Source organism: Trichechus manatus, unplaced genomic scaffold, assembly GCF_000243295.1.
Source record: "Trichechus manatus latirostris isolate Lorelei unplaced genomic scaffold, TriManLat1.0 scaffold00146, whole genome shotgun sequence".
Lineage (NCBI taxonomy): Eukaryota > Metazoa > Chordata > Mammalia > Sirenia > Trichechidae > Trichechus > Trichechus manatus.
Window position 1 is genome coordinate 2207573 of NW_004444082.1, and position 27359 is coordinate 2234931.

General features: G+C 43.5%; 1 protein-coding gene across 1 annotated transcript; it reads left to right on the forward strand.

The window, feature by feature from the left end:
* Positions 1-6405: 6405 nt before the first annotated feature.
* On the forward strand, positions 6406-23960 carry RAB12 (RAB12, member RAS oncogene family). Its single transcript, XM_012558210.2, has 6 exons — positions 6406-6688; positions 11441-11501; positions 18770-18908; positions 20827-20916; positions 21679-21783; positions 22779-23960. Exons 1-6 carry the CDS (start codon positions 6526-6528, stop codon positions 22890-22892), a joined length of 672 nt encoding a protein of 223 aa, XP_012413664.1. The 5' UTR covers positions 6406-6525; the 3' UTR covers positions 22893-23960.
* Positions 23961-27359: the final 3399 nt, after the last annotated feature.

Below are 27359 nucleotides of genomic sequence, written 5' to 3' on the forward strand. Positions count from 1 at the left end.
GGACCTAGGCAGGGGCAGGACGTGCCGGGGTGGCTTGGCGGGGCGAGGACTCCATTTACTCAGGACCAGCAGTTGAGGTGGAAATGAAATGTGAGGTGCATGAAATGGGGGGATCTCAGCACCCACAGGAGTCGCTAACGGTGGGTCTGGCCTCGAACGTTACGTGGTGTGACTTGTGTGAAGCCACGCGCTGGCTGTCAGGGAAAATTGGCCACCTGTCCGTTATTCTAGAAACTTGTCAGAATTTTTGTTAGGAAACCCAGAATGAGGAGCTAATACTGGATTAAAATTCTCAACTGTATTTTATTTTGATCTTCTGTTTTCATAAGCAGTCTTCCAAGCCATGACTGATCTGCCCAAGTGTTTCACTTATAAGAGAATCGGGGAAAATCGCCCAGGGTTTTCACTCCCAAAGCCAAACACTGCAGACCTCCAGCGCAGTTTCGCTCCATCTGGAGAGTAACTTGCACGAAAGATGCCACTGCCAAGATGATGTAACGCGATGACTCAGGGAGATGTGGGTTAGGAGACCGTCTTGGTTAACGTTTAGTTTTTACACCAGCTTACATTATGCACTGTGTGATTAGGCTTATTTCATGCCAACTGCTGTACTGGTACATGGCAGTTTTGTGGCATAAAGTAGCTATCGTTCAAAGAAAGTATGCAGATTGCGTTGGGGTTGGGTTGTTTCAGGTTGATTGAAAATCTATTTAAAGACCTAGGCATAAGTGGGTTCAGCTTTCTCTCTGTGTTGTTCACTCACTACTGGTCGGTCTTGAAGAAGAAAGGCTTCATTATGCATGATAGCGATCCGGATCCTTAGAGACTGCCTCTGTCCCTCCAGTCTGTGAGATAGGCCAGGAGCAGTTTCTTAACAGATTGGTGAACTGGGTATAGAAGGCAGAGGAAGTTCCTGTGAGAACTGATACGTCCAAACTATTCTCTAGCCTTGGGTACCAGATACATAATTTTAAGTAAGCATTTGTTTGAAATTGCTGTGTGTACAGTCATTGCTCAGCAGATACTTTTTGAGAGACTATATTTATGTAAGAACCGTTCTAGCCATTTTATAGGGCACGAAGCTAATGCTTGCTTACCTGGCTCTTGTCCTTTTCTGAAGGGGAAGTGAGTCATGGAGCTAGCTAGCCACAATAAAGTGCTTTAAAAGAGGTAAACTGCTGTTGTACTTCACCAGGGAAGAAATTGATTATTCCCCCTTTGTCCTTTTAGTTCACGTCTTTGACATTTGGGAAACTGAAACCACAAACATAAAGTAGTGCCCTTATTTGAATGTGGATATGTTTTTTAAAAACCCTTATCCCTGAGAACCAAGACACATAACACAGGCTTAAGAGAAAACTCTGTTCCGCAGAAGGCCTTCCCCCACGTCCAGCAGATCCACTGTTCCGTTTCTGATGCTTACAGAATATCTTCTTGGTTTAAAAGGCAAAACAAAAAACTGTAGTTCCATTCAGGCAAGGCTACAATGGAAGTAGCTAAGAGATGAGACTTTGTTTTCCCAGCCCTTGGTTTAATGCAGGAGCTTCAAAATTCCCTAAGCCATGAGCCAGGTGAAGGAACCAAAAAAAAAAAAAAAAACCCATGGCTGCCAAGTTGATTCTGACTCATGGCGACCCCAAGTGTGTCAGAGTAGAACTGCGCCACAAAGGGTTTTCGGTGACTGGTTTTATTTTTTTCCCAGAAGTGGATCACTAGGCCCTCTGGGTGAGCTGAACCTCCAGCCTTCCAGTTAGCAGCCGAGCGTGTTAAGCGTTAGCACCACCCGGGGACTCCCAGGTGAAGGAACAGTCTCCTTTCAGTGAGTCAGCCTCTCCTGGGCATAGTAGTGGGGTCCGCCCCCCACGTTCTCGGTCTCCCTCTGCACGCCCGGTACATGGTAGAGCAACACTCTTATTGACTGGCTGAGGAATAACGCAACTACAATCAAAATGCTGCTTTTAACTTTTTACTTAAAAAAAAAAAAACCACTTGTCCTTCTCCTCGGCCACACCATTGTTCTGGACGTTCCCGCGGGCGGCGTGGCGCATGGAAAGTGTGTGAATTTTGGAGTTGGGCCAGCAGCCCTGGATTTAAATCCCAGCTCTTCCGCAAGCCGTCGGTGTGTCTTTAAGGAAGCACCTTAACCTCAGTTTCCTCATTCATAAAAAGAAGGAACAATATGGGACTTACACTATTTCCCTATCTCATGGTGAAGGGAGAAATTATCTTAGGTACCTGGGCCAGAAAAGGCACTATAAATGTTGGCTATGTTCCCTTCTCTTCCCGGCTTACACTATAGGTGCAGAAGCTCTGAAGCACTGAAGACAAACAAAATCCTTATCCTTTGGAGAGACAACAAACTCTGAAGCACTCAAAAAAAACAAAAAAAAACTTCTCCTTTAGAGAAACATACTGAATTATATACAGATGAACATGGTAATGTAAACACATGACCTATGTAAAGTGCCCTTGACAGTCACTGAATTTTGATGAATCCATCTGAATAGGAGTAAAGTTAATATTCTTTGCAAATGAAGAAAATGTCACTGATCTACTATTTGACCTGGATTTTTTTCCGCGTTCTCCTGCCCCGCTCCCACCCCCACCCCCCAGTCTATATTCTCTTCCCCTTGTGACCAAGAGCTGGAACTGACAGTGTGCTTTTCAGCCAGGGGTGTGTCTGCAGCCAAGAGCAGAGCCAGGCCTGCTGGGCACACTGGCTCAGGAGCAGCGTCTGTCCCAGCCAGAATACCTCACTCTCATTTTGAGGAATTATAAGGTTTCCTAGCAATGCAGAATTCTTTTTTAACGTTAAACATATGTTTATACCTCCCTTCCATCTACCCCCTCCTTTTCCGATTTATCTTTGAGAGGTAGCACAGTGAGTGGGGAGGAGGTAGCCTGGAGCCAGGCTGCCCAGGTCCAAGTCCGTGCTCTGATACCACCAGGTGACCCTGGGCAAGTTGCTGGCCTCTCCGAACCTCGATTTTTTTCATCTGTAAAATGGGGACAATGATAGCATCCATCTCATAAGATTGTTCAGAGGATCAAAGGAATTCATGTATAAAAGGCCATTAAAATAGTACCTGAAACACAGTAGAGGCCATAGACAAGTTAGTTGTTCTTGCTCTTCTTATTTATGAAGGGGACAAGCATGTTCTGAGAAGTCCCTTCAGGCGTGTACACCACCATGAAATGGAGCTGTAGCAGTGCCGAGGGAGCCGCTCCCATGGTGTTGGTGTCCGTCTCCCTCACCGGACACGGGTGGTGGCGGTGCTGCGTGTGTGAGGCCGTCTCCGTGTGCCCTTACGCGGGTCAGGGGCAGAGACAGGACACGGGGTGGTGTGCATTTGCTGCCCGGAAAGCGTGTCACACAGGGAATGAAAGAGGCCTGTCCTGTTCAACGTAGACATTCGATAGCCTTAGGCCTGGTGAGCATCTTTAAACGATGGTAATTTTACTGTTTCAATATACCGATTTCTTAGACTATCAAAATATTGTACAGCTATAGTACTTAGTGTCTACTTTATTGAATCCTCATGTCATGCTTTAGGTTAGGATACAGTTTCGCTGATTAGGGCACTTCCTGGAGACATATGGGAATTAAATGTAGGTCCACTAACGGGCAGTTTGCTGTGTTTTCCCCTCATAAGATGCTGTCCCGTGGGAATCTATCTGCCGTATGCTCTTCTCTCACAGGTTGGTGTAGTGTGGGGAGAAGACGGGCCGCGAGTTCAGTCAGGACTTCCATCCTCATGTTACGTTGGCCCCGTCTGTGTGACCTTGACACATTTATTTTTCTTATTCTCACACTGAAAATACTTGAAATCCTCTCCCTTCACAGGAATGTTATTTCCCAAGTTGGGTGACGTTCTGTAGCTGCGTCCTTGGAGGAAAAGCCACAGTGCAGACTTAGTTATTACGAATTGACAGCAACATCACAACCACTCTTTGAATCGAGACTTATTTCAAAGTCTGTGAAAATCCTTCAACTTCCTGAATGTGTTAAGTGAAATTAAATCTATAGTCTGGTTCAAACTCTGGATCTTTGGTGGTGGGAGAGAGGGGGAAATGAGCACAGGAGAAAAAGGGGAGTAAGTCTTCCCTTAGCCGTCATACTGTTAGTTCTGCTTTTCTTTAGCTTTCTGCTGGAAAGGGGTGTGAAGAAAGAAGCTTCTGTTGTGTTGGCTATTTTCATTTTTGTAACTTTTTATGGAAAGAAATCCAGTGTTTTAGAAATAGTTTGCCTACAGGGGGACTTAGAAGTCTTATCAGCACGGACTGTGCTAAGTCCTCACTTTATCGCTAAGATTTGTGCAGAACAAATACAAAGACCATAAAGTGCACAGTTGAAGCTTTGTCCTTTAGCAGCTTGATTCTGGCGATTCTAGTTTATTTGCAGAATGTTTTGTACTTTTTCTTCCTACCCAGCTGACTTGTCTTATAACAACGTTTCACTGTGGTCAGTGTATGTGTTAGAATCTAGGTTCTGCCACCCAGCTAGGATGGGATAGGACCTTAGCAAACTACCTTGTCCTCTCTGCTCCAGCACCTTCCTCTGTAAAGTGGGGACAGTGGGACCACCTCAGAGGGCTGTTGTGAGGTTTCAGAGCATTTGATAAATGTCAGTGATCATTATTATTATCAAAGGAAATTAAGACCACAAAAGAAAACACTGGACTCAAATAGAGCGCTCTAAGACCAGTGGCATAGGGATTGTAGCCCTGTGACCACGCCCTTTCTAAAAGCACTCTTAAAATATATTTAGGAAGGCTTCCATCAGATTGGCAAACAGTTCTGCGTAAAGAGAGGTAAGCTCCTGTTACCAAAATAACCATCATCTCACTTACTGAATAAATAAACTATGACAGTAATAATTCATTGTGATGAGTATATGTAGGGAATGTCACTTAAACATGGATTATTTGTCTCTGAAATATGAAATGATGTTTTGGGGGGAAAAATAACTCTCATAAAATTCTATAAAGAGTATTTGAGGTACTGTGAAGGAAAAGGAAGGCAAATATCCTTTCCACTTACCCTTGCCTAGGTCATAGTCCCTCAGGAGGAAGTGATAGAAATTAAATAAATCTGCCTTGATGCATAAAGCAGATGCTGTTGGCCAGTCAGCCATCAATAGGAATGCTCTTCTAGTTGCTTGAGTTGTTTTTCAGTCTCCAGACCTGTATTCACCTGATGAGTTCTAGTAACCGGGAAAGCTTCATGGACTCGTGTGTGTGTGCAGACGCTCGTGGAGGGAAGGCACTGGCCTCAGCCTCTGCTCTGACCCCACCGGGTCCTCTGGTGTCCACTGAGCAGCTGCAGGCTGAAAGACCTGTGTCCTTTCCAGTGGACCAAGGAGGGAGGTGAGGAAAGTTAGCATCTTCTAGTGATTAAAAAGCCAGGAGGTGGGAGCTCCTGGTGGGTCATTTAATGCACACCCAAGTGTCTGCGATTGTCTTCCCAGTTAAATGTAGAGGTTCTCAAACTCCCTGTGGTACTTGCTGGTGGTCAGCACTGCAGAGGTGGCATCCTGGGTGCTGCTCGACTCTGGCACTTTAGGAAGAGGGATTATCATAGAACCTTCATCTCACGCGACTCCAAGACACAAGGAGAGACTGTGGCGACCCTGCAATAGTGGAAATAATGTTCTGACCTGACCTGGTCGCTGGAGCTGCTTTCGGCTCACGTAATCTTTGGAAGGGTAGATGGGGCCCGTTTTCCATTTTCAGAATGCTGCTGTGTCACGTCATGTCGTAGGTACAGCAGGAGACACAGGATGGTCTTTTCAGATGTCGACGCTGGCACGGAGAGGTTCCATGGCTTGGAGCAGCAAAGGGAAGGCAAACGGAGGGAGTCTGCCCTCCACAGGCAGGAAGTCATGTGGAGAGAGACTGTACTTCTTGTGTAGTTGGGCGTTTCACATCTTCCGTGAGGCTAGAACCTCACTGTAATGGTGATTCTTGTGAGTTCTTTAATGACCACAACTGGTTCTTACAGGACATTTGGTATATTGAAAGAGGAACCAGCCGTCTGGTATTTTGAACTATGATCTTGTCATTGTAAAATAGTACTGAATTCTAGTGACTTTTTTTCTTTTTGGAATATATTGTATATTGATAAAGTAGAAAATCATTTTGAAAAGCCATAATACGTATCATGTACAAATTCTTAACCTGTGAGATAAACATACATAGTCTTTATGCAGATAATTATTTATATTCAGTGTGCCTATTAAATTTTTTCCTTGTTTTTCTAGTCTTGCCCCATTTTGCTATTTTTAAAAAGGTGTGGTAAACTAACAGAGACCTGTTGCCATGGAGTCAATTCTGACTTACGGCGCGACCCCATGTGTTACAGAGCAGAACTGCCCTGTAGGGTTTTCTTGGCTGTAATCTCTATGGAAGCAGATCACCAGACCTTTCTTCTGTGGCACTGCTGGGTGGGTTCCAGCCGCCAACCTAGGTTAGCAGTCAAGTGCAGACTGTTTGCGCTACTCGGGGACTTCCTCAAGGTGTGCCTGGTATGTCATCGGCATTGGGAGTTTTTATCACAGAGGTGAATCCTGACGACACCAGTTTGTCAGTCTGTAAATGGAAGACCGCGGCGCTCCATAAACCAAGTAAAGGAAATCTCATCTTGTGGCGTCTTACTGCATGCTGCGCTTGTGCTGAGCGCCAGAGGCAGGGTGAGTGTGAAGACCACCCCACACTTTAAGGGTTTATAGTCAGGACTGCGAGCTGGAGGAGAAACACAATGCTCGTTTCTAGGGTGCTGTGCTGTGAGCCGAGCCCCTGCCTTCCCTGCTCTGCTCTCAGACGGGGCCGAACACGTCTGCCCTCCTTTCTTTCTGCTGTCGTGTGCTTTGTGTCTTCTCTCATCAGCCCTGCGTTTCCTTGCTTTTTCCCACAGTGGTCGGCGTTTCTCCGTGCAGTGCGGCGTTGGATGGGAGGAGGGGCGCATTTCTCTTCATCCCACATTTACTGAGTTGCTCTTGTGTGCTGGGTAGCGTCCTAGGCCTTAGGGAGCCAAAGATGGCTGAGCCCTGGGGGCACACGGCCTCGTGGGGGAGATGGACAGATGAATGAGGAACAGTGTGGTAAGGCTGTGGGAGGGTCCAGGTCCAAGAAGTGGGAGCACAGAGGACGGGTGAGGGGTGAGGGGATGCAGTCCCAGAGGGCTTCACATGGGAAATCGCTCAGCACTAAGGAGAGTTTTCTGGGCCCACAAGGAGGTTCCCCTTGTCTAAGAAGAGAGAACAGCCACGAGAGGCCCCTGCTGCCCAGCACGTGGTACGCTGACGTAGCTCAGTGTGGCAGCTCTTTGAGGGAGGACCGTCTCCACCACTGACATTGTAGGGCCGATCCTTCCCCTTTCCTCCAGACGCTTACAGGAGAGTGGGTTGTCAGCAGTGGTGGAAATGAAGTCTGCAGCCTCCCTTGCCCCTTGCTGCTCCTAAACGTCGGTTCTCAGAGTCCCTCCTCGTGAGTGTTTGAGGCCAGCAGTGACTCCTGACCTGACATGCGCTAGTGCATGTACTCCACATGTTAAAGATGGACAGCACTAAGAAAGTGTCTAGAAATAGTTGTATGCTTTAATACAAGTACAATATATGTTTCCAAGCCATAAGTTGGATTAAGTATCCAGTCATTACAAGCTGTTTAGGTAGTGGCTGTTTGATATGGTAAAGCATATTTCATTTAAGAGAAAGACTAGTTCTCTTCATGAAGTTTCAGAAATAGCCACCGAGTGCTTTTTCTGTTCTTAGTGATGTTATTGTAATCTATTAACGAGATAATCTTCATTTTGGCTAAACAGATTCTTAATCACTGTCAGTTAATCTTTGTTTTGTTTTCATATTAAAATTAGTAAATGTATTTAGAATCACAAGGTGATAATATCACTGCTTATTTCCTGATTTTGAATATGAATGCCCTTTCATTTTTATTAATTAAACTTTGTGATTGCGAAGTAGTCCTAGGGTAGGACCGCTGAAGCTGGTTGAAAAGGAGCATCTGACATGTTCAGACTCTGAACAATTCTTAGGAGAGAATGGTGGGCTCAGAGCAAAAATTGTTTGCTCTGGCTGTTTTGAGGGATTCTTTTGATTTGAAGCAGAGCTCCAAAAGAGGCATCATCTGCCAATTCCTCTCAATAAAGTAGCAGCTACTGTGACAAGCTTTTAAAAGTCACAGCTCCCTTAACTAAAAATGAAAAAGAAAGACCCCATTTCAAGTCATTGGAAACAAAGTAAACTGGAACAGTGGTCACATGACAAACTATGAATGTTCCTAATTGCCACCCCAGAGCATCATTGTGATGATGAGATTCTAACTTGATTTACTGTCATGAAGGCAGTGATTTGTCATTAAGCTGTGCCTCTTTAATAAGACATAGCACACAGACCTGGGCAGTGTTTATGTTCCCTAAACTGTCACTTGCAGTTATACTGTTACTTGTGGTCACGAAGGCGCTCCGTCTGCTGATACTGGCTGTGCACAAACATGCCTCCCATTTCAGGGCCCGCCCAGATGTTGTTTGACTTGGAAAAGCAAATCCATTCCAGAACTGAAAGTGAAATTGAATTACGCAGCTCTCCTTCAGTGGCATTTGAAAATACATCTGGCATGAGAGATTAGCTTTGTTGTCTTGTGGCTTTTTCTATTCATGCAACTTCTCTTTATTGTACGGAAGGAGGACTGCCTTGCTGCCCCGCACAGCCCCCCAAGGTTGTAAACATGCCTTTTGCTATTGCCTTGGCGTCTGCAGAATGTTACTAATTATAAAGGTTAGTCGCGTGTCTTTCACTTCACTCAGACTCGTCACCTGACATGGAAGTGTTGCGTCAGTTCCCAGTGAGGACGGAGGGCCGAGTGTGCTGCGCTCCCCGGCCGTGCTGCACCGCGTACCCGGGCGTGCTGATGGACTCTGGGAGCAGGCTGGAAGCAGCTCTTCCACGGTTCTCACAGCTAGCCAGCTTCCCGTCTGTTTCTTTTTCTTAGCTGTCAAATTGTGTAAAACGTATTGTTGAAATATTTAAGTTTTCTATAACTGAGAAGCATATAAGGCAACATGTACAAATGAAAATTTGGTTTTCAAAATATACGTGAAAGAAGACAAGTGTTGGCTTGGAGATGTGGAGAAATTGGAACCCTCATCTGTTGCTGATGGGAGCATAAAATGGTGCAGCTGCTGTGGAGGGCAGTTTGGTGTTTCCTCAAAAAGTTAAACATAGAACTACCTTATGACCCAGCAGTTTCACTCCTAGAAGACCTGAAAGCAGGGATGCAAGACTTGTATACCAGTGCTCATTACTGCGTTATTCACAATAGCCAAAAAGCAGAAACAACCCAAATGTCCATCAACAGATGAATGGATAAACAAAATGTGGTATATCCATACAATGGAATATTATTCAGCCGTAAAGAGAAATGAAGTTCTGATACATCTATGAAATGCACAAACCTTGAAAACTTTATGCTGAATGAAACAAGTCAGACTCTAAAGGACAAATACTGAATGATTCCACTTTCATGAACTGTCTCGAACAGGAGATGCACAGGGGTAAAAGTTTATCAGTGGTCACCAGAGAGGCGGGAGAGGAGACTTATAGCTGAACGAGTTGCAGTGTGGTGACGTCAGACCTCATCTAACTGCAGGAGGAGGAGAGAGCCCTGTGAAGTGGAGATCAAGTGTACCTCCACTTCCCAGCTTTTTTACCTTTTCTGACAGCAGCCGGTCTCCCCATTGCACTCCATTTTTCTGCTGAGGTCAGTAATTTGTCACAACAGCCACACAGAACTCACAGACCGTATTTAGGATTATGTGGTTTATTAGGGAAGTAACGGGCTACAACTCAGAATACAGTTCGTCAATCAGGACGCCTCTAACCAGAACAGTTCCCAGCTTCTTCTTGGCTGTGCCCTCAGGCAGGCTGCACTGCTTGGGTGTCTGCTGCTGGCTCCCACTTGGCCAGGCCTCTACCCTGCTTAGGCACATGTTACAGCGCTTTAGCTCTGCCAACAAGTGCCTGAAGGCACCGCACTTCGCCAGCAAGCCTCCTCGCTGAAGGCTCTGAGCTCTCTCTTGCTCCGTGGGTTGGCAAGCCCACTGCAGCTGCCTCACTCCGGGGGCCAGGAAGCCCACTGCAGCTGCCTCACTCCACGGGCCAGGAAGCCCACTGCAGCTGCCTCACTCCACGGGCCAGGAAGCCCACTGCAGCACCTCCCACCAGTCTCCTGGTTCTCGCCATCTCATGCCACTGCTGTGCCAGTCTCTCTGTCTTCAGTGTTACAGCTTTCTCTGTCTCCTGGGCCTAGGAGGTTCTCAGCTCAGGAACCTTGGATCCAAAGGACATGCTCTTCCACTCAAGGTTCTTCTTGATGGTAGTGAGGTCTCCCTGCCCAAAAAAAACCCCTCTGTGGGATTAGCCCTCATAAGCCTAGCAGGATGACAAAACTGATCAGTCTCCTTGGTGGGTCTCAGTTGCTTAGTTTACTAGTAATCACCCAGTTCCCACAAGGGTTTTACCTACCTTATTTGCATAGGAAACTGTCCCATCTCTTTGCAAGATTGTGGCCTAGCAAATCATCTTAGCAGAACTACAAACCTAGGGCCAGAAAGACCTATAAAAGGAGAAACCCATGGCACTTCCGGGGTGCTGGGTTTCTGTTTTGGGTGATAAAATTTTTTGGGAAATGGACAATGGTGATGGTTGCACAGCATGGTGAATGTGATTAACGTCATTGATTTATACACTTAACACTGGTTGAAACAGCAATATTTTGTGATACGTATTTTACCACAGTGGGGGAAAAAAAACAATGTACGTCTAAAGCTTTAAGGGCTGAATTGGAAAAGATGATACATGATGGTTTGCTCAGTAATATCAAAACGAAACAAATTAGAATTGGGTAAGTTACTTTATATAAGAGTAAAGTTTTAAAGATAGTTTTCCCCACGTTTATGATATGATCAAAAAAAAGTCATGTTTATATTTAATTTTTTGTGAATGCTAAAAATTAATACAGAAATTTCTAAATTCAGACTATGGCTGTTTGAAATCAAGATGAAAACTTCACAGTGTTCCATTTAAGAATTTTCCTCAAGATAACATTTCTTTTAAAGCCATTTGCTTTTTCATGTAATTTTTAAATGTCATTTTTAAAATGGTTTTTATGCTAAGCTTAGAATAGTAATATATTATGAACAGCAAACGCTAGACAGATCGTTCAGGATAAAGCAGAACATAGCCACGTTCACGCTGGAGTCCCGAAATGAGAGAGTATCTCAGTAGGTACAGGTGTTGGGGTACTTGTACCTACACATTCTGGGATTTAGTGGTGACAGTTGCTTGTTTTTCCGTTTTTCTGGTACTGACATAAAATTACAAGATAGGATTATTTTTATGACAAACTAATTTCTTTTGTTTTATTTGTAGGTGTTGACTTTAAAATCAAAACTATAGAGCTAAGAGGAAAGAAAATTAGATTACAGATCTGGTAAGTGGAAGCGTGTGCACCCCGTGATGTGCTGTATGTGTTTAGCATCAGTTCATGTGCTTGTCTAATGAAATTAACTCTTAGAGCTGGTTTGCCTCTCCTGCTTCTCTTCTCCTTTGCTGATTTTAAAGTTAAATGGACAGTGCTTCCTTCGAGAGAGCCCTTATGAGAGAGTCTGCTCATTTCATACTCCTTTACACCCGGGGGTTGTGGAAAGAAGAATAGTACTCGGTGGTAACTCATTTGGAGCCTTTATGCCTGTGTTGCCAGTCATTTGACACGCATATCCAGACTGTCACCACTGAGAGAAGACTGCTCAGATGCTTGTCTCCATGTCTTTAAAGTTATTTCGTATGATGATGTTCAGAGAAAGTCCAATATGTTCACAAGCAGACTTGCCTCATTCAAAGGCCGGCCACCCACAGGAGAACCCAGAGGCACTCCTTCATGACCCGGTGTGGGTGTGTGTTGCTGTGGGGCAAGCCTGATCCTGCCAGCTGTGTCACTGGGGCCCTGTGATGTCATTCCTCCGTTAATGCCAGCTGGAAGATGAGGCCGGGGGCCCCTTTCTGAAGGGCAGCCACTTTCTCAAAGTCAGCTTACTCAGCTCCTAAGCTTACTGAGCGAGTAAACCAGCCGTGCCGTACTGTGCTCAGCACTGAGAGCTTTCAGCCCGCCATAAACGGGGGCCCACGGGCGGTGTCAGGACACGCGCTGTGCCGCCAGCCGTGCTCTCTGGAAGGAAGGAGACGGGACTGGTGGCGGTGGAGAGTGGCACCGTGAGGATTTCTGAGAATGCCGTTTTGTTTCTCGTGACACAGATGCATTCCGCTTACTAACTCCTCGTGGCAGGTCGCTCGACTCTGAGTGTTTGTCCACCGTGTGTGTGTGTGCTTTCATCTGCGGTCCTTGCTGCTCATCTGTGGCATCACCAGTCACCTAATGCGTGGGTGTGAGTGGCATGTCTCCATTCCTCACCTGTGTCCCTGTCTGGGGCACACTGCAGCTGAACCAGCCTGCTTGCCTGAGGTAATACCTTCATTCGGTCATCTGTCACTCTAACTCACCTTGAGGATTTTTGTTGTTTGTTTGTTGTTTTTGGCTTAATTATGAAACATTAACAGCTTTGCCTAAAATACGACTTGAATAACAAAATACAGATATTTCTTATTTATATTACCCCATGATTGAAAAGGCAGCAAACTTTGTTTTGTACTTTGTTGCTCATTGTTTGAAGTCTGGAAATGGCAACAAAGCATTTTGGACAGAGGTTGCTGTTTCTAATTGTAAGCTCTTTAAAGTAAAGACAGCATCTTTAAAAGGATTTTGGGTATGTCCGTCTCTGTGCCTAGCACCTGTGGGTGAAGTACTTTTTGATGCGATTGTTGACAAAGGGCAATATAGCTAACATTTGACTCTTTGTGAAGCTTGCTGATGCCTGATGACCGCAGCATATCTGCAGAGAGTTGTATAATGTAGTAAGACTCCGCGTTCACCTCTGCCAGCATAACCTGACTTAGGAAAGTATGTCCAGATATCCTGTGTCTCCCTGGACATTCTGCCCTTAGCTAAGACTGTCTGATGCTGGGGACATTTGGTCCTTCTGGAGTCTAACCTACAATGCCTTTAACTCTGATCTAGGAAGCCCTGCCTTACCAGATTCCGCTCTGAACCACATTTCTTGTGGATGTCAGAGCATTCTCAGAAAAAGAACTTCTCGGCCACTCCCTTGGCTCGTCACTCCTTGCCTTTGGTCTGTAATTTTTTAAAGTCTTCACAACATTGGTGAAAAATATAACTAAGGGAGGAAAGATGAGATTGATTTATTGAAAAGTTGATAGCGGGTTTTCTACATAGAATATTCCAGTGATTCAGTTAGGAAGTGGGATTTGTCTTTTCCTGAAGGGATTCTCAACCGTGAGTAATATATCTGCAATATACCAGCTACTTTGTTAATCACATAATACTCAAAATATGATTTTTATCTTCTGAAGTATTTTAAAAGATGAAAAAACCTTTTTCTTCATTATTGCTATCCATTTGGTAAAAAGTAAATATGGAAGTCATAGTTCTAATTGTTGTTGCTATTGTGGGCCCTCTAGTCAATTCCGACTCATAGCAACCCCATTCAACAGAGTAGAACTACCCCATAGGGTTTCCTAAGCTGTCATCTGTGCAGGAGCAGATCACCAGGTCTTTCTCTGGCAGAGCTGCTGGTAGGTTCGAACCGCCAGCCTTTCAGTTAGCAGCCAAGCACTTAACCACTGCGCCACCGAGGCTCCTTTAATTCTTACACTCATCCAGAGTAACGTGTGGCTTACTGGGCGTACGAGCCCTCCTCCGGCTGATGCTGTTGTGTGTGCTTTGTCTTAGCATGTGGCTGTCGGTTGAGGCCACAGAAGAACTCCCATTGAGGAGACTCAGGAGACAGTGCTGTGCCGGGAACAGCTCAACTCTGATGTTCTGAGCAGTGAACCCCCAAGAGCGTTGATTGCTGGGCACGGCTGAGCCCACAAAGTGTACTTACTGTAGAGTCTTGAAAGTTTAAAGTGCTAAAAGCTACAGCGTTGTTGTCACATTTCTACCTAATATTTTATGTCATCGTCACATTTTTTTTGGTTCCTTGATTATCTGTGGTCAGAAAAGGGACCATTTTTCTCATCTCTATACTTATTTTTACACGTATGTATATAGAAATGTAAGTCTAACTAAAATAAAATGTGTTGACTAATGGTGCTTTGAATATATGTCCGAAGTGCTATACTGGCAGTTATACAAGGTGAACTTACAGTCATTGTTTTGAAATGGACTTGAAACCATGAAATTTGTCTCCTACTTTTAGGCAAACATAAAACTAAAATGATTCATATAAAGATTCCTGTGTTCTATAAATCATTCTGGTCTTCACTGTTTGGGAAATTTAGTTTAACCAGCTATTCTTTCTGTTGGTGTCATGCCCCATTTGCTTTGGTTCTCTGCTTAGAAGAGATGGACTGTTTCAAGTATTTGAAATTACTGTCTGCAGATTAGTAATTTCATCATTTAAATGGGTATACTAAGTAAAACAAATAAGAATCTTTGAATAACTCAAGCATCATTTTGTTATCTAACTGGGGAAACAGAATTGTAGGAATTTTTCAATTTGTACCAAAAGCAGCGAGAGAAGAAGCGATCAGATGCCAGCTGTAGTAAATGATTTAGCTGACATGAGTAAACTGTGAATCTCTAGAAATGAGCCCTTTCCGTGAGGGTGAAAATTGCAGCTCACAGAGATAAAGGTGGGAGGCGGTAGGGTCCCACAGCATCACAGACAGAGGGAAGCCCGGTTGGTGCATTGGTGCTCTATCTTCATCTGGGTTTTTGAAAAGTAGAGGCCTGTGTGGGGCTTTTTATGGTACTGGCACCTAGTAGGTATTTAATAAATCTTTGTTGAGCTAAATCGGTCTTTCATTTACCCTGTTCTTTGACCACACATGAGAGCAGAGAGTTTAATAGATCAAGCAAAGGAGCTTTTGAGAGGAATAGAAAATAAAAACTTTCCCAACCAGAATCTTTGGGAATATGGAGTATTCTCCCAGAGGAAGCTGCTTTTTTACCTCCCACATTCAGAGCCAGGCACAAACAGATAGAATTTAAGGAACAGCTTTAAATGGGGAAACACGAACTTCTTGGTAGATTTTTGTTAAATGAAATTATTTGCTCATTTCTCTGTGTTAGAGTGATTGCGTCAGATTTTGTGTTTTGAAGTCATCGTCCTGTTGCTGTATGTCCAACTTAAAGCCAACAGACGGCTAATTTCGGAATGTTGCTCAGCTTCTTAGGGATCCTGGGTAGTGCACATGGTTAACACACTAGGCTGCTAACCAAAAGGCTGGGGATTCAAGCCCACACAGGCACCATAGAAGAAAGGCCAGGCAGTCTGCTTGCGAAAAACCAGCCATTGTGAACCCTGTGGAGCACGGCTGGGGTCGCCATGAGTCGGGGTCGACTCAGAGGCAGCTGGTCGGTGCTAAGATTCCTAAGTACGCTCTTCACACAATGTTTTCTCCTATATCAAACATGCCTTTTACTATCCTTTTTTTTGTTGGATTTTTATTAAAATGTCCATTATCTTTAATTTCTCGATTCTTGATCTCCCAATTTCTGAATTATAAAGACTTTGAATGTGTATAGAAATGAATGTGAGCTGATTACACTAAAAGCCAGCTTGAACTGCTTAGAATAAAGACATGAAAGTTGTAGCTGCAAAATGCTTGATGAAGATCTCACATCTGATTGCTAATTAAATTAGTGATGTGCCTATATTGTGCTAAGCCACAAATTTCAGAGTAGAAAAATGCATGTTATTTTGACGTTTTAAAGAAATGAGAGATGCTGTTTCTTAACAGTATTCAAACAGCACAGAATAGTTTTTAAAACATTGACAATATTTTGTCAAATTCTAAGCTGAGTAAGCCATAACTTGTGATAGAACAGGGAAGCACGCTGTGAAAGATTTGAGTCTTATTGGTTTGAAAAGTATTAATGTATGCCCCTGAATGCCTAGGAGTAGAGAAATAATTTTACTCTTTGATTCCACATGTAATCAAAATGGTATCTGAATCACTTCCTTCTCAACCCCTGTGAAGTCATCTGTTAGTGTGGTTTTTACATTGTTCAGCCTCCATCTATCATACTCTTCAGTTCTCTAATATTTTGGCAGTTCTGGGTCAAAAAATAAAGTGTATTTTGCCTTGAGGAGGCACCAGCTCTGTACATTCCGTAACCTGTCTCCTTCCGTTCAGCACGTGTTGATCGACTGCCCGCTGTGGACCAGGCATCGTGGTGGCCAGCCAAGGGCAACAGGGCACGTGGCTTTGCTGTGTGTGGAAGGAATTCCCAACAAACTCGTTTGTTCGTCCAACGCTATAATGGACCATTAATGGAACTAATTTGGCAGGAAGTCTAGTCTGAACGAAGCCATAAGTCGTAACATTTCCAAAGAGTGTTCTTAGGGACACGGGCCCACAGGTTTACCTCAGAAGTCTTCTTTCATCGAATACATTTGGAAAATGTTGCACATTATCTCCCCCTTTTGAAAAACCTTGCAGTAAAGAACCTTTTTTATTTCTTGTTTAATCTGTCGCCACTCTCCCTCCCACCCACGTACTTTACCATGGCCTTGACTTACTTGCCTTGTTTCAGATACCTCCTGTTAATGTGCCACATAATTAGGATTCCTTGGGATTTGTTTCGGGAAAAGCTAAATTAGAGATCAGAAGCCTACTGTATTTGTTTGATGAAGAGAAGAGTCTCATTTGTAGTTAGATATGATGGTTCTCAAGCAGTTTCTTGGCTTATTAGATGGAGACAATCTCAACCAGCTTCTGTAGACTATTAATGTGCTTGCTTTTGTCGCTCTTCATGTTGGAATGTTCCTCGTAAGCCTGGAGAATAGTTTTTAAGGTTTCAGCTGAGCAGGAAGAGAATATAGATGTTTACTGTATTTGCAGACCTATTTGGTATCTCTCCTCCCTTTTTTCTCAACAACACACACGCACACGAAATGCCAGTTTAGAGAACAAAACACCAGGAAAAACTTGGTAGAGCGTAACGCTTTACGACAAAAAAGTTTAAATCAGCCCACTATCTAATTCCTTGTACATCTCTGTTAGTCCTCTTATTTCTTCCATATCAATTTCCTTCAGAGTCTCATAGATCAGGAACTTAGATCCTTCTAGAACAAAGGTCTGGTTTTGTGGGGACAAGGTGTGTTCAAGTGCGCTTACATAATTTATAGTACTAAAGCACCTTATGCTCATAATTTTATTCCAAAATATCAAAAAATTCATTACAAAGGTATTGTTAGCTTAATTAGGTTTTAAGAGATGAGTTAAGAAATAAAATACTATTATGCTTTTCTTTGTGAATTTTCACATTGGAAAGATGGTTCATTGGAAAAAATTTAAGATGTTGCTACGTGCAGGATTTTAGAATCTTTAGTTAAATTATTAGAAGCGAGGATGGCGAGACTTCGTCTCACGTACTTTGGACATGTTATCAGGAGGGACCAGTCCCTGGAGAAGGACATCATGCCTGCTAAAGTAGAGGGTCAGCGAAAAAGAGGAAGACCCTCAACAAGATGGATTGACACAGTGGCTGCAACAATGGGCTCAAGCCTAACGATTGTGAGGATGGTGCAGGACCGGACAGTGTTTCATTCTGTTGTACATGGGGTCACTGTGAGTTGGGACGGACTCAATAGCACCTAGCAACAAAAGTGAAATTATTATGGATCTGCCTTCTCCCTTATGTTACAGTTGTCTTTTTGTCATAAAAATTGCTTTTTTTTATTTCAAAATCTTGGCTTGAAAGAAATTGGGAAGTCTTTATGTTTTAGTTTAACTATAATAGCTCGGAAAAGCCCTCGTGCTAATAGTCATAACCTGTGCACGGGGTGTGGCGCAGAGTCAGGAGTTAGCTGATGGGTAGAGGGACACGCTTGTAGGAGGGCACCAGTCTGCCTCTGTGGGGTCAGGCCAGGCCGCACGCACTCCCAGGAGCGGGCGCCGCTGCTGGTCTCCACAGAACGACCCAGTGCTGCTGATGGAGACTCCCTTCTCCGAGTATAGTCATGACGCTTTCTCTTCTTTCCTCACCTGAAGTGGTAATAGGTAAACTACCCCACATGCCCCAGACCCACCCATAGCACTAGCGCTGAGGGCCAGTGAGAAGTGAATCCTCTGGTGACGTGGAGGGTGTTCGTTTTGTATAATCTTAGGATACCTGCTGCTGAGTGCCTGTGGGTGTGAGCGCGTGTGTGCACGTGCATGGTGCATATGTGGGAAATCTGTATTCCCTGCGTGTCATCATTGTTCTCAGATATGTTTCTGATTGCTTTGTAAATCACCTGGAATGAGCTGTTAATTTTAAGTACTGTGTTATCAAACCTTTTCTACCTTAGAAGCATACCTTTTGATGTTGTGTCACACCCACTGCTGATTGCCTTTTAAGGGAGAAGTGATTCGGGATGCTTAGTTAATCTTGGTTCATAACCTGTCTCCATTCATCCCCTGTAGTTGTTAACCATGCACAAACGTGCCTTGTGTCTCGTGGTTTTAGTCAGCTGAATTCTTACTGCTGTCTTTACTGTGGTTATCAGGGGAAGAAAGAAAGAAAGAAATAGACATGGTGTTCTTGTCTCCTCATAGTAGAAAAACAGTTCTATGTGTGTGGCACTCCTTGCTTTGTTCATTGCTGGGAAACTGATTTCTGCTGCTGTTTCTTAGGGACACGGCAGGCCAGGAGAGATTCAACAGCATTACCTCAGCTTATTACAGAAGTGCCAAGGGGATCATATTAGTGTATGACATCACCAAGAAAGAGACGTTTGATGATTTACCAAAATGGATGAAGATGATTGATAAGGTAGGTGTTGCATTTTTCTCTCAGATGTGAACTTTTTGCTTATGAGTGTTAATCGTGATAAAAGACAGAAGGGGGAAACATATTTACTGAGCACGCTTTATATATGCTGAGCATCATTTACTACGTATTACAACCTTTGGAGTAGATTCATGTATTCTTGTGTTATAGTGAGGCAGAGAAAAAGTAAATTTATCCAGGATCACACAGCTTATAAATAATAAGCCAGGAGTTTTACTCTAGTACCCTGGACTGTCTGACTTCAAAGCCTAAACATGCTCATTCAGTTACATCCGCTGCTCCCATGGAATTAGCTAGAGGGGACTCATGTTTCTCTAGATTATTCAGCTGAGCACCTACCCACCTGTGAGTGTCCTCTGAGTACATGTGCCCTCCAGGGATCACCGTCCCCATAGCGTCTGCGGATGGGCCTCTGTCATCACTGCAACTCACGGTTATCAGTATCCTTTAGTTCACCGTTCTGAACAAAAGAAGATGTTATTCTTTGGCTATGATTACGTATATTTAGATAGCCTGTGTCTATATGAGTAATGTAAACCGTAGATTCCCCTCTGAAAAAAGTGTACTCAGAACACACACTGAGAGGGCAGAGCAGGTGGGGATGAGAGGTGGTGGTACACAGGTGATCCCATTTGGAGAGTTTTCTTCCCCTTATGGGATAATTAATGTTTAGTTCCTTTGCATGACAAGCACACCTAATAGTGACAGGATTTTGTTTACAAATGGTGCTTAAACTGTGTGTGAAGTAATGTTGGAGAATGTTTGCCAGTTTTACCAACCATGCTGTCAGCGTGTCGGGGACCAGGGCTCCCACGGTTACAAAGACGAAGCGGCCCTCAGCGCAGGCCCCGCTCTCCCCGCTGGCGGTCAGACCTGGGCGCCACACTTCCTGCTCCGCGGCGGGAGCCACAGGTGGTGCTCCCAGGGGGCTTAGCAAGGAGCGGTCCTCACTGCAGACTAAAATTTCCAGAACTTATGGGATGAATTTAAACCGAAAGAAACAGCCTAAGTCCTAAGGGGGGCTCCATTAGGTGCTCCAGTCTCTTTGTTTCCCTCCGTTAGTTGAGTTTCCAATTAGTTGGTAAATGTTTCAGTGGTTACGTACGTCTTCAGTCTAAGGCTCCCTTGGATACTTGGATGCCTCCTCTTGCCTTTTACCTTCATTTGAGTAAGTTCTGTTGTTGGTTGGGTGCTTGTCGTGTGCCAGGCACTGTTTAGTCCTCCCCGCAGCCCGAGCAGGCAGTCACCCACCCATCACCCAGAGGGAGGCTGAGACACCCACTTAACGAAGTCACTTGGCCAGGTTCACACGGTTCAGGGGCCTTTTATTGTTACACATCAAATTAAATGAGTTTTCCTAATTACAAAATTCGTAATAACCTTTCATTAAAGAAAATTTGGAAAATGAAGAAAAGCACAAAGAAGTAAATAGAAAATCTATAGTTCTATAATCCTGAGAAACTAAATTGGACTCATACTCCATTTCGTTTTAAATCCTGCTTATTTTGCAAATACTGTATCATGAAGTTCTTCCTGGCTCATTAAATGTTTTCCCAAAGCATGGGTTCTTTCTAACTGAATTTTGAATTTACCTTATTTCTCATCTGTGGTGTTTGACATTTGGGGCTTTTTCGACAGATGACCATTTCGAGTTTGGAGCTTTGCCTGTATCTTGAATCGTTTTTTCATGCTAGATCCTTAGGAATTGTTGGGCTAAAACGTGGCGAGCCTGTGAGGGCTGTGGGGCAGCGCTGTGGTCGGCCCCGCCTGGGACACGTAGACTCAGAGACTTGGGGGTGAATGAACAAGTGAGCGAGCGGGTGAAAGGCGGGCTCGGTTTATGCTGTTGGTAGATGACAGTGCCCGTCTTGGACATGCAGCTTCTGTTAACATTCCACAGTATGCTTCAGAAGATGCAGAACTTCTCTTAGTTGGAAATAAGCTGGACTGTGACACTGACAGAGAAATCACCAGACAGCAAGGTGAAAAGGTAAGAGAACTACGGGAAGCCGAAGAAATCAGTCACGGTTCTCACGCTCTCTGTTGAGCAGTTGATACACGTTTTCTTCTAATAAATTATTTTTTTAAGTCTTGAAATACTTTAAACATAAAAAAGTACAAAGAATAACATACCATATTTTATATCTGTTGTATGAAAATATTATATGATATTGCATGTTATTTTTATCTGTACTAGATAGAGCCGTGACAAACGGTTTCTAAAAGAAAGAACTGTAGGTACAGTTGTCCTGCGGTCACCCCTTCTCATCTGTTTGCCTTCGTTTTGGATGCAGAGAAAAGTGTCAGCACGTACTGCATTGTTAGCTAACCTCCTATTTTCTACAGAGAAAACTCTTTTCTTAAACCATAAAGTTGCTTTCATGGTTTTCCCTCACTCTAACCTATTTTAACCTTCCTTGGTTTTTGCCAAGGACTCGATCACAGAGAGTCGGTCATATTCCCATTTTAAATGTCAGATGCGTTACAGTTTTAGAAACTTGGGCGAGTAATTTAACTTGAGGAGCTTGGTATCATCTCAGGGGTTTTGGTTTTGTGTGTGTGATTTACTTACCACATAAGAAGTGCTGTACTTTGTGAAATTTGTGCTTGCGCATGGGTGGGACTCTGCAGACCTCCTGGTCCCACCTTCCCCTCTGGGGAGACCATGACTTCCCCGACACAGCTGCCCAGCGGGTCTTATGGTGGACCATAGGACCATGTTGCATCCCACCCACGGGATTTTTTTTCTTAGTTTGCCCAGCAGATAACTGGGATGCGGTTCTGTGAAGCAAGCGCCAAGGATAATTTCAATGTGGATGAAATATTTCTGAAACTTGTTGATGACATTCTGAAAAAGGTAAAAGAGAAGGATCTCGAAGTATTTACTGTAAAACCTATTGTTTTATTTTTTTGTTTGTTTAGAAAGGAAAGTGCAGTAGTTATTCTGAGGCTCCAGAGCCAGAGAAGTTGACTAGGCCCAAGGCATCCAGTTTGCTGGCGTGGCTGTGACCTCCACCCGTGGGTTTTGGTGTCACTTAGTGTTGGCGTATAACATACACGCTTAACGTGGAAGTACAGTGGGTGGGTGATGTGAGCCCGGCGTGACAACATGCCGTGTTCCTTGGACATTTACTTTTCTTTTTTCCTGTTCCCTGTGAGAATTAATTTAAAATACAGTGGAGACTAGCAAAGTCTGCAAGTCTCTGAGCTGAGGATACTGCCCACCTTGGTGCCTGCCCCCGACTGGGTGTCCTCCTGCCTGTACCTGGGCCTCCGTGTGGTGCTGAGTTGCAAGAGACGTGTTGGACAGCTTCAGTGATCAGCAGCAGCTGCTTTGGGCAGCTTTAAGCTTACCTTCAAAGATTTTTAGTGGCAAACTTACTTACAGTATTACTAAGTATAATCTGCTCAGTTCAAATATAACTCAGAAGCTTTTACTAAAATAGTTGTTTATATAATTGCCAAAGGAGTTATTTCTTTCTTTAGTAATGGTGAAACTAACCCCTGAGAATGCAGAACCATTTTTTTATTTATTAATGTATTAAATTTTCATTGTACTGGGCTCTATGAAAGTAAGTGTCTATAAACATCGAGTATTTCTGATGTTGGTCTACTCTCTTTTTAACCAAGGGCATCACATAGACTGGGCAGTGTTAATGTTTTGATATGAAGCTCCGTGAACCTGGCTTTTAATTTTTGGCTGAATATTTTGATGTCTGGTTAAACTTCAATGATTGGAGAGGTTTATAGAAGAATACTTTGTTTTTGTGTTATTGTATGGTTTGCAAAGCATTTAACATATACATGGCATAGTAAACTGTTTTTAATTTCTCTTTTTCCCTTGTCTTGAAGATGCCTCTGGATATTTTAAGGAACGAGTTGTCCAACAGTATCCTCTCGTTACAACCAGAACCTGAGATCCCACCAGAACTGCCTCCACCAAGACCACATGTCCGATGCTGTTGATTCGCTACTTGGGAGACACAGTGGAAGTGATCCCTGGGAAGGGGAAAAATGTTCGGTTCTGCACTACAATCATTTTGACAATTTCTTTTCGCACTTTGTAATCCAAGTCAGAGCTATACAGTAACTTGTAAATATGCAAATATGCAATCCTGGGTAAGGTTTGGTTATAATTACATATTTCCCTCCAAATTACTCTATTTAATTCATTGTCCCAGTGTCTGGTGTACATGTGCTGGGAAACGTAGTACTTCTAATATGAAGAGTGGGAAAGATGAAAGGTATCATGTTTCTTGAAATAAATAATATAATTGTCCTTGTTAATTATATTATGAGGACAGAAGATACTCTGCTAAGAAGAGAAAATGTGGTGCTTTGCTTACTGTTTTAAAGAAAATGTGTAAAACTAAAGACTTTTTGAAAAAAGCTATCTGAAGTGCTTTTTCTTTATTTACAAGACATTTTCCCCACAGCTGTAGCATCTTGGAAGTATTGGAGTATTTCTGCACAAAGCGAACTCCCCTAAAGCCGTCATTGGCTGCTTATTAGTGTTCTGTATGGTAGGCTGTTACATTTAGAGGTCCCCGGCCACAGAGCCACCATCATGGTTTCCTAACGACATACCCTGTACTTTTAAGAACTATAAAGATTCAGTAAAGAAAGAAGTGTTTTTGAAACTATAGAAGATTTTAAAACCACGCTGCTGTCCTAAACAAATCCTGTTTAAAGGAATTTTAAAGAGATACATTTTACTATATCAAAGAACATAGATGTATTTGCCTAAACATTCTGTCCCTTTGTAATGATAAAACTCTTCTCCCTATGGTGGAGCTTATTATTAATAATGCCTAGACTGTGTTCCTTCTTTTTTTTTTTTTTTGGTCTGATAATGAATTTGTGAACTCTTATCTTTGGTATATCTTTTAAACTTCACTGTTTCGTTTAGTCAAAGTAAATAAGCAATTATGTATTTGAATAACTTGGTGTGTCTTGAATGTTGTGGTATTGAAAAGCATTGTGGTCTTTCTACACTAATGAAGTGCAAATAAAATTTTGTATTTATGAATGACAGTTGAGTTGGTACCTTTATTTGTGCAATTATCAATTGTATCTGACAGTATTCTTCTTAAACAGCACATCTTTTGAGTGTTGTAGGTAGGAAAAATACGCACGTAACTTTTATCATCAACACTTGATCATGGATGGTGCCAGTTATTGGCCTGTTATTTCTCGTGTCAAACCCACCCCTTTATGCTCTGCTCAGTGATGCTCGGGCTAAGACTGCATTTGCCAAACTTTCTTCTGTGATGGGAGGAACTCGGGCAGAGAGCAGGGCCTTGCTTCCCACTTTGCCATTCCTGTTAGTCGGCTCCAGCCTCCAGCTTCCTTTGGGATCTCCAGCTCCAGCCTTGCTGCACCCAGTTAGAGGCACCAGTGGCACATGGACTGCTGCCTGAGGGGTCACACCCGCTGGGCCATCGAAGCCCCCAGCAGACTGTGCCCTCCTCACAAGTCCGTGCACGCGCCAGACCCTGCTCCTTGTGCCAGGCCATACCCTCCTCAAGTTTTCAAGCTCCGTCTTGCACGTTTCCTTCCTCTCTGCTGCTAAGTGCGGCAACACCCTCTTCCCTCGTGTTCCCCCAGCCCTAGTGGTAGTAGTTATTTATTGCCGAGTTACCTTACAAAACAACCAGTTGCCGTCAAGGTGACCGCAGTTCGTGGTGACCCCGTGTGAGAGAAAGAGCTATGCTCCATAGAGTGTTCAGTGGCTGCCTTTTCAGAAGTAGATTGCCAGGCCTTTTTTCTGAGGTACCTCTGAGTGGACTTCATTAACAGCGGAGTATGTTAACCATTTGCATCACTCAGGGACCCCTTTTGTTTGTTTAGCATCTTAAGCTCCCTGTGTTAAATCCCTTCTGTTTAAAAATACCTCATTTGTGTCTTTTTGTGACTGATGGTGAGTACTTGGTGTCAGGAGCAATCTCAGAAATACGTCCTCAAAATGAGTTTCTGAAAAACATTTTTGCTGGCCGTGGGCGTTTGTGGCTAACCCAGTCATCTGTGGTGTGCTGTGTGTTTACCACCGTTCTTGTTCCTACACGTGTCTGTCGGCTGTAGTCGAACAAGAGTACCATTCTTACTTAGTAGGGTAGTTGGGAGTTAACGGTAGGACTGCAAGGAGTCTTAGTGTGTGTTACAGCTCTGAGTTTGGTTAAATTTTTGTTCTTTGGTTTTCCAATGTACTTCTAGGGTTTTTTCTCCAGTACATAGGGTTTTGTGACAGTAGGACTAGGATTCTTAATTTACTATCATCCTCCACAAGTGTTTTTAGGGGAAGGTAGTATCCGTTTCAAGAGTGATTCTCATCAATGATTAGTGGCCTGTCTTGCCTACGTGTTGGGCCAGTGGGAGCCTCCACCATCGTGTGATAAGCTGAAACTCCATCTAGTCTCTTGATTTCTAAAGGGAATGCTCTTTTTAAAAACTCGTTGTAAATACTACTTTACATTTTTATAGCTCATTGGCCTAGATTAGTGTCTCATCTGACGCTCACAGAAACTCTTACGTAGAGCCAAGTATAAAATTTTCACTTGCCCATGCAGATGGAGAGGAATTCAATCCAAGAAGATGCAAATAAAAATCACGTAAGACCACAAAAGCTTCAGATTTTGTTAGGGCCACAAAATCATACTTCAGGTCTCTGAACTAGTTATTAAACTTGGAGTTCAGCTTCTTCACAGACAATTAGTGTGAATTAAGGTACTTTGAACGCAGTAGGGAAACAACAGGGTGATTCTGCATGTACGGATCGCCGCTCCTTTTTTACCTTCTGGATCTTTGAAGTGCTTTTTTCAAGTTGGCAGGTGATTTTACAGCCTGAATGCTCTTTAGAAGTGAGGATGGCAAGACTACATCTAATGCACATGTTATTAGGGACCAGTCCCGGGAGAAAGACATGCTTGGGAAAGCCGAGGGTCAGCAAAAAAGAGGAAGACCCTCAAAGAGATGGATTGACACTGGCTGCAACAATGGGCTCAAACAGCAGTGGTTGTGAGGGTGGCACAGGACCGGGCAGTGTTTTATGCTGTTGTACATAGGGTTGCTAGGAGTCAGAACTGACTTGACAGTGCCTACCAACAACAACAACGAGGTAGTTAATTATTAACTAATGGTTTGAAGTGTTTGGAATGTGAAGTGTGAATGTTAGCTGATAATCTAACATAGACTCTAAGGAGTCTAGCTGCTGTCTGGCTGTAAAACCAACAAACTTGTTTTATGAGTGACATAAAAACTCAAGAAAAGGTTTACGCACAGAAGAAAACATCTGTGGTTACGAGGGAGGGGAGGGGAAGTCACTAACTATACAGTAGACAAGTGTTAACTTTGGTGAAGGGAAAGAACAAAATATAGGGGAAGTCAGCACAGCTTGACCAAGGCAAAGTCATAGAAGCTTCCTAGACACGTCCAAACATGTTGAGAGACCAAGTTACTAGGGCTGAGGGCTGGAGACCATGATCTCAGGGGACATGTAAGTCAATTGATGTAACATAGTTCATGAAGAAAATGTTCTACATCTTACTTTGATGAGTAGCATCTGGGGTCTTAAAAGCTTGCAAGCAGCCATCTAAGACATCTGTTGGTTCCATCCCATCCAGGGCAAAGGAGAATGAAAAAAGTCAAAAACAAGGAAAATTTTAGTCCAAAAGCCTAATGGACCAAATGAACTACAGCCTCCACCAGCCTGAGCCAAAAAAAACTAGATGGTGCCTGGCTACCACCATCAACAGCTTTGACAGGGATCACAGTAGAGGGTCCCAGACAGAGCAGGAGAAAAATGTAGAACAAAATTCAAGTTCACCAAAAAAGACCAGACTTACTGTTCTGACAGAGACTGGAGGAACCCCTGAGACTATGGCCCCCAGACACCCTACTAATTCAGAACAGGGGCCACTCCCAAAGTCTAGCTTTCAGTCAGAGATTATTAGTTAGACAGGCCTATATATAAAAAAAAAAAAAAAAAACACGTCAAGTACGTGCTTCTTAGTTCAATCGAGTATATGACACCTGCCCAAAAACAGACAAGAAGGCAAAAAGGGACAGAAAACCTGGACAAATGAGCACAGGCAACCTGGGATGGAAAGGAAGAGAATGCTGACACATTGCAGGGATTGCAACCAATGTCACAAAACAATTTGTGTACAAATTTTTAAATGAGAAACTAATTTGCGCTGTAAATTTTCACCTAAAGCACAATAAAAATTTTTTTAGAAGCTAGAGTAGCTGGAAGCTCTGTAAGGTGGAAAGCTGTCAGAGAAGGAAAACTCAAGTATTTCCCACTAATACAGAGCAATAGAAAAGTGGTAAGACTGCATCCTGTCAAAGGTGGAAAACTTGCAAGACCCAGAAAAACAAGGAAGTCCCGTCGAGTTCAGCTCTGACAATGTAGACTTCAGAACAAGAAATATCACC

Bases quoted from the DNA above. Each gene is read 5' to 3' on its own strand.
- RAB12 (XM_012558210.2), top strand. From the start codon at position 6,526: ATGTCATCGGCATTGGGAGTTTTTATCACAGAGGTGAATCCTGACGAC. The intron at 6,689-11,440 runs GTGAGTGTGAAG...TTTTATTTGTAG, and splicing joins TGCTGAGCGCCAGAGGCAGG to GTGTTGACTTTAAAATCAAA. The intron at 11,502-18,769 runs GTAAGTGGAAGC...GCTGTTTCTTAG, and splicing joins AAAATTAGATTACAGATCTG to GGACACGGCAGGCCAGGAGA.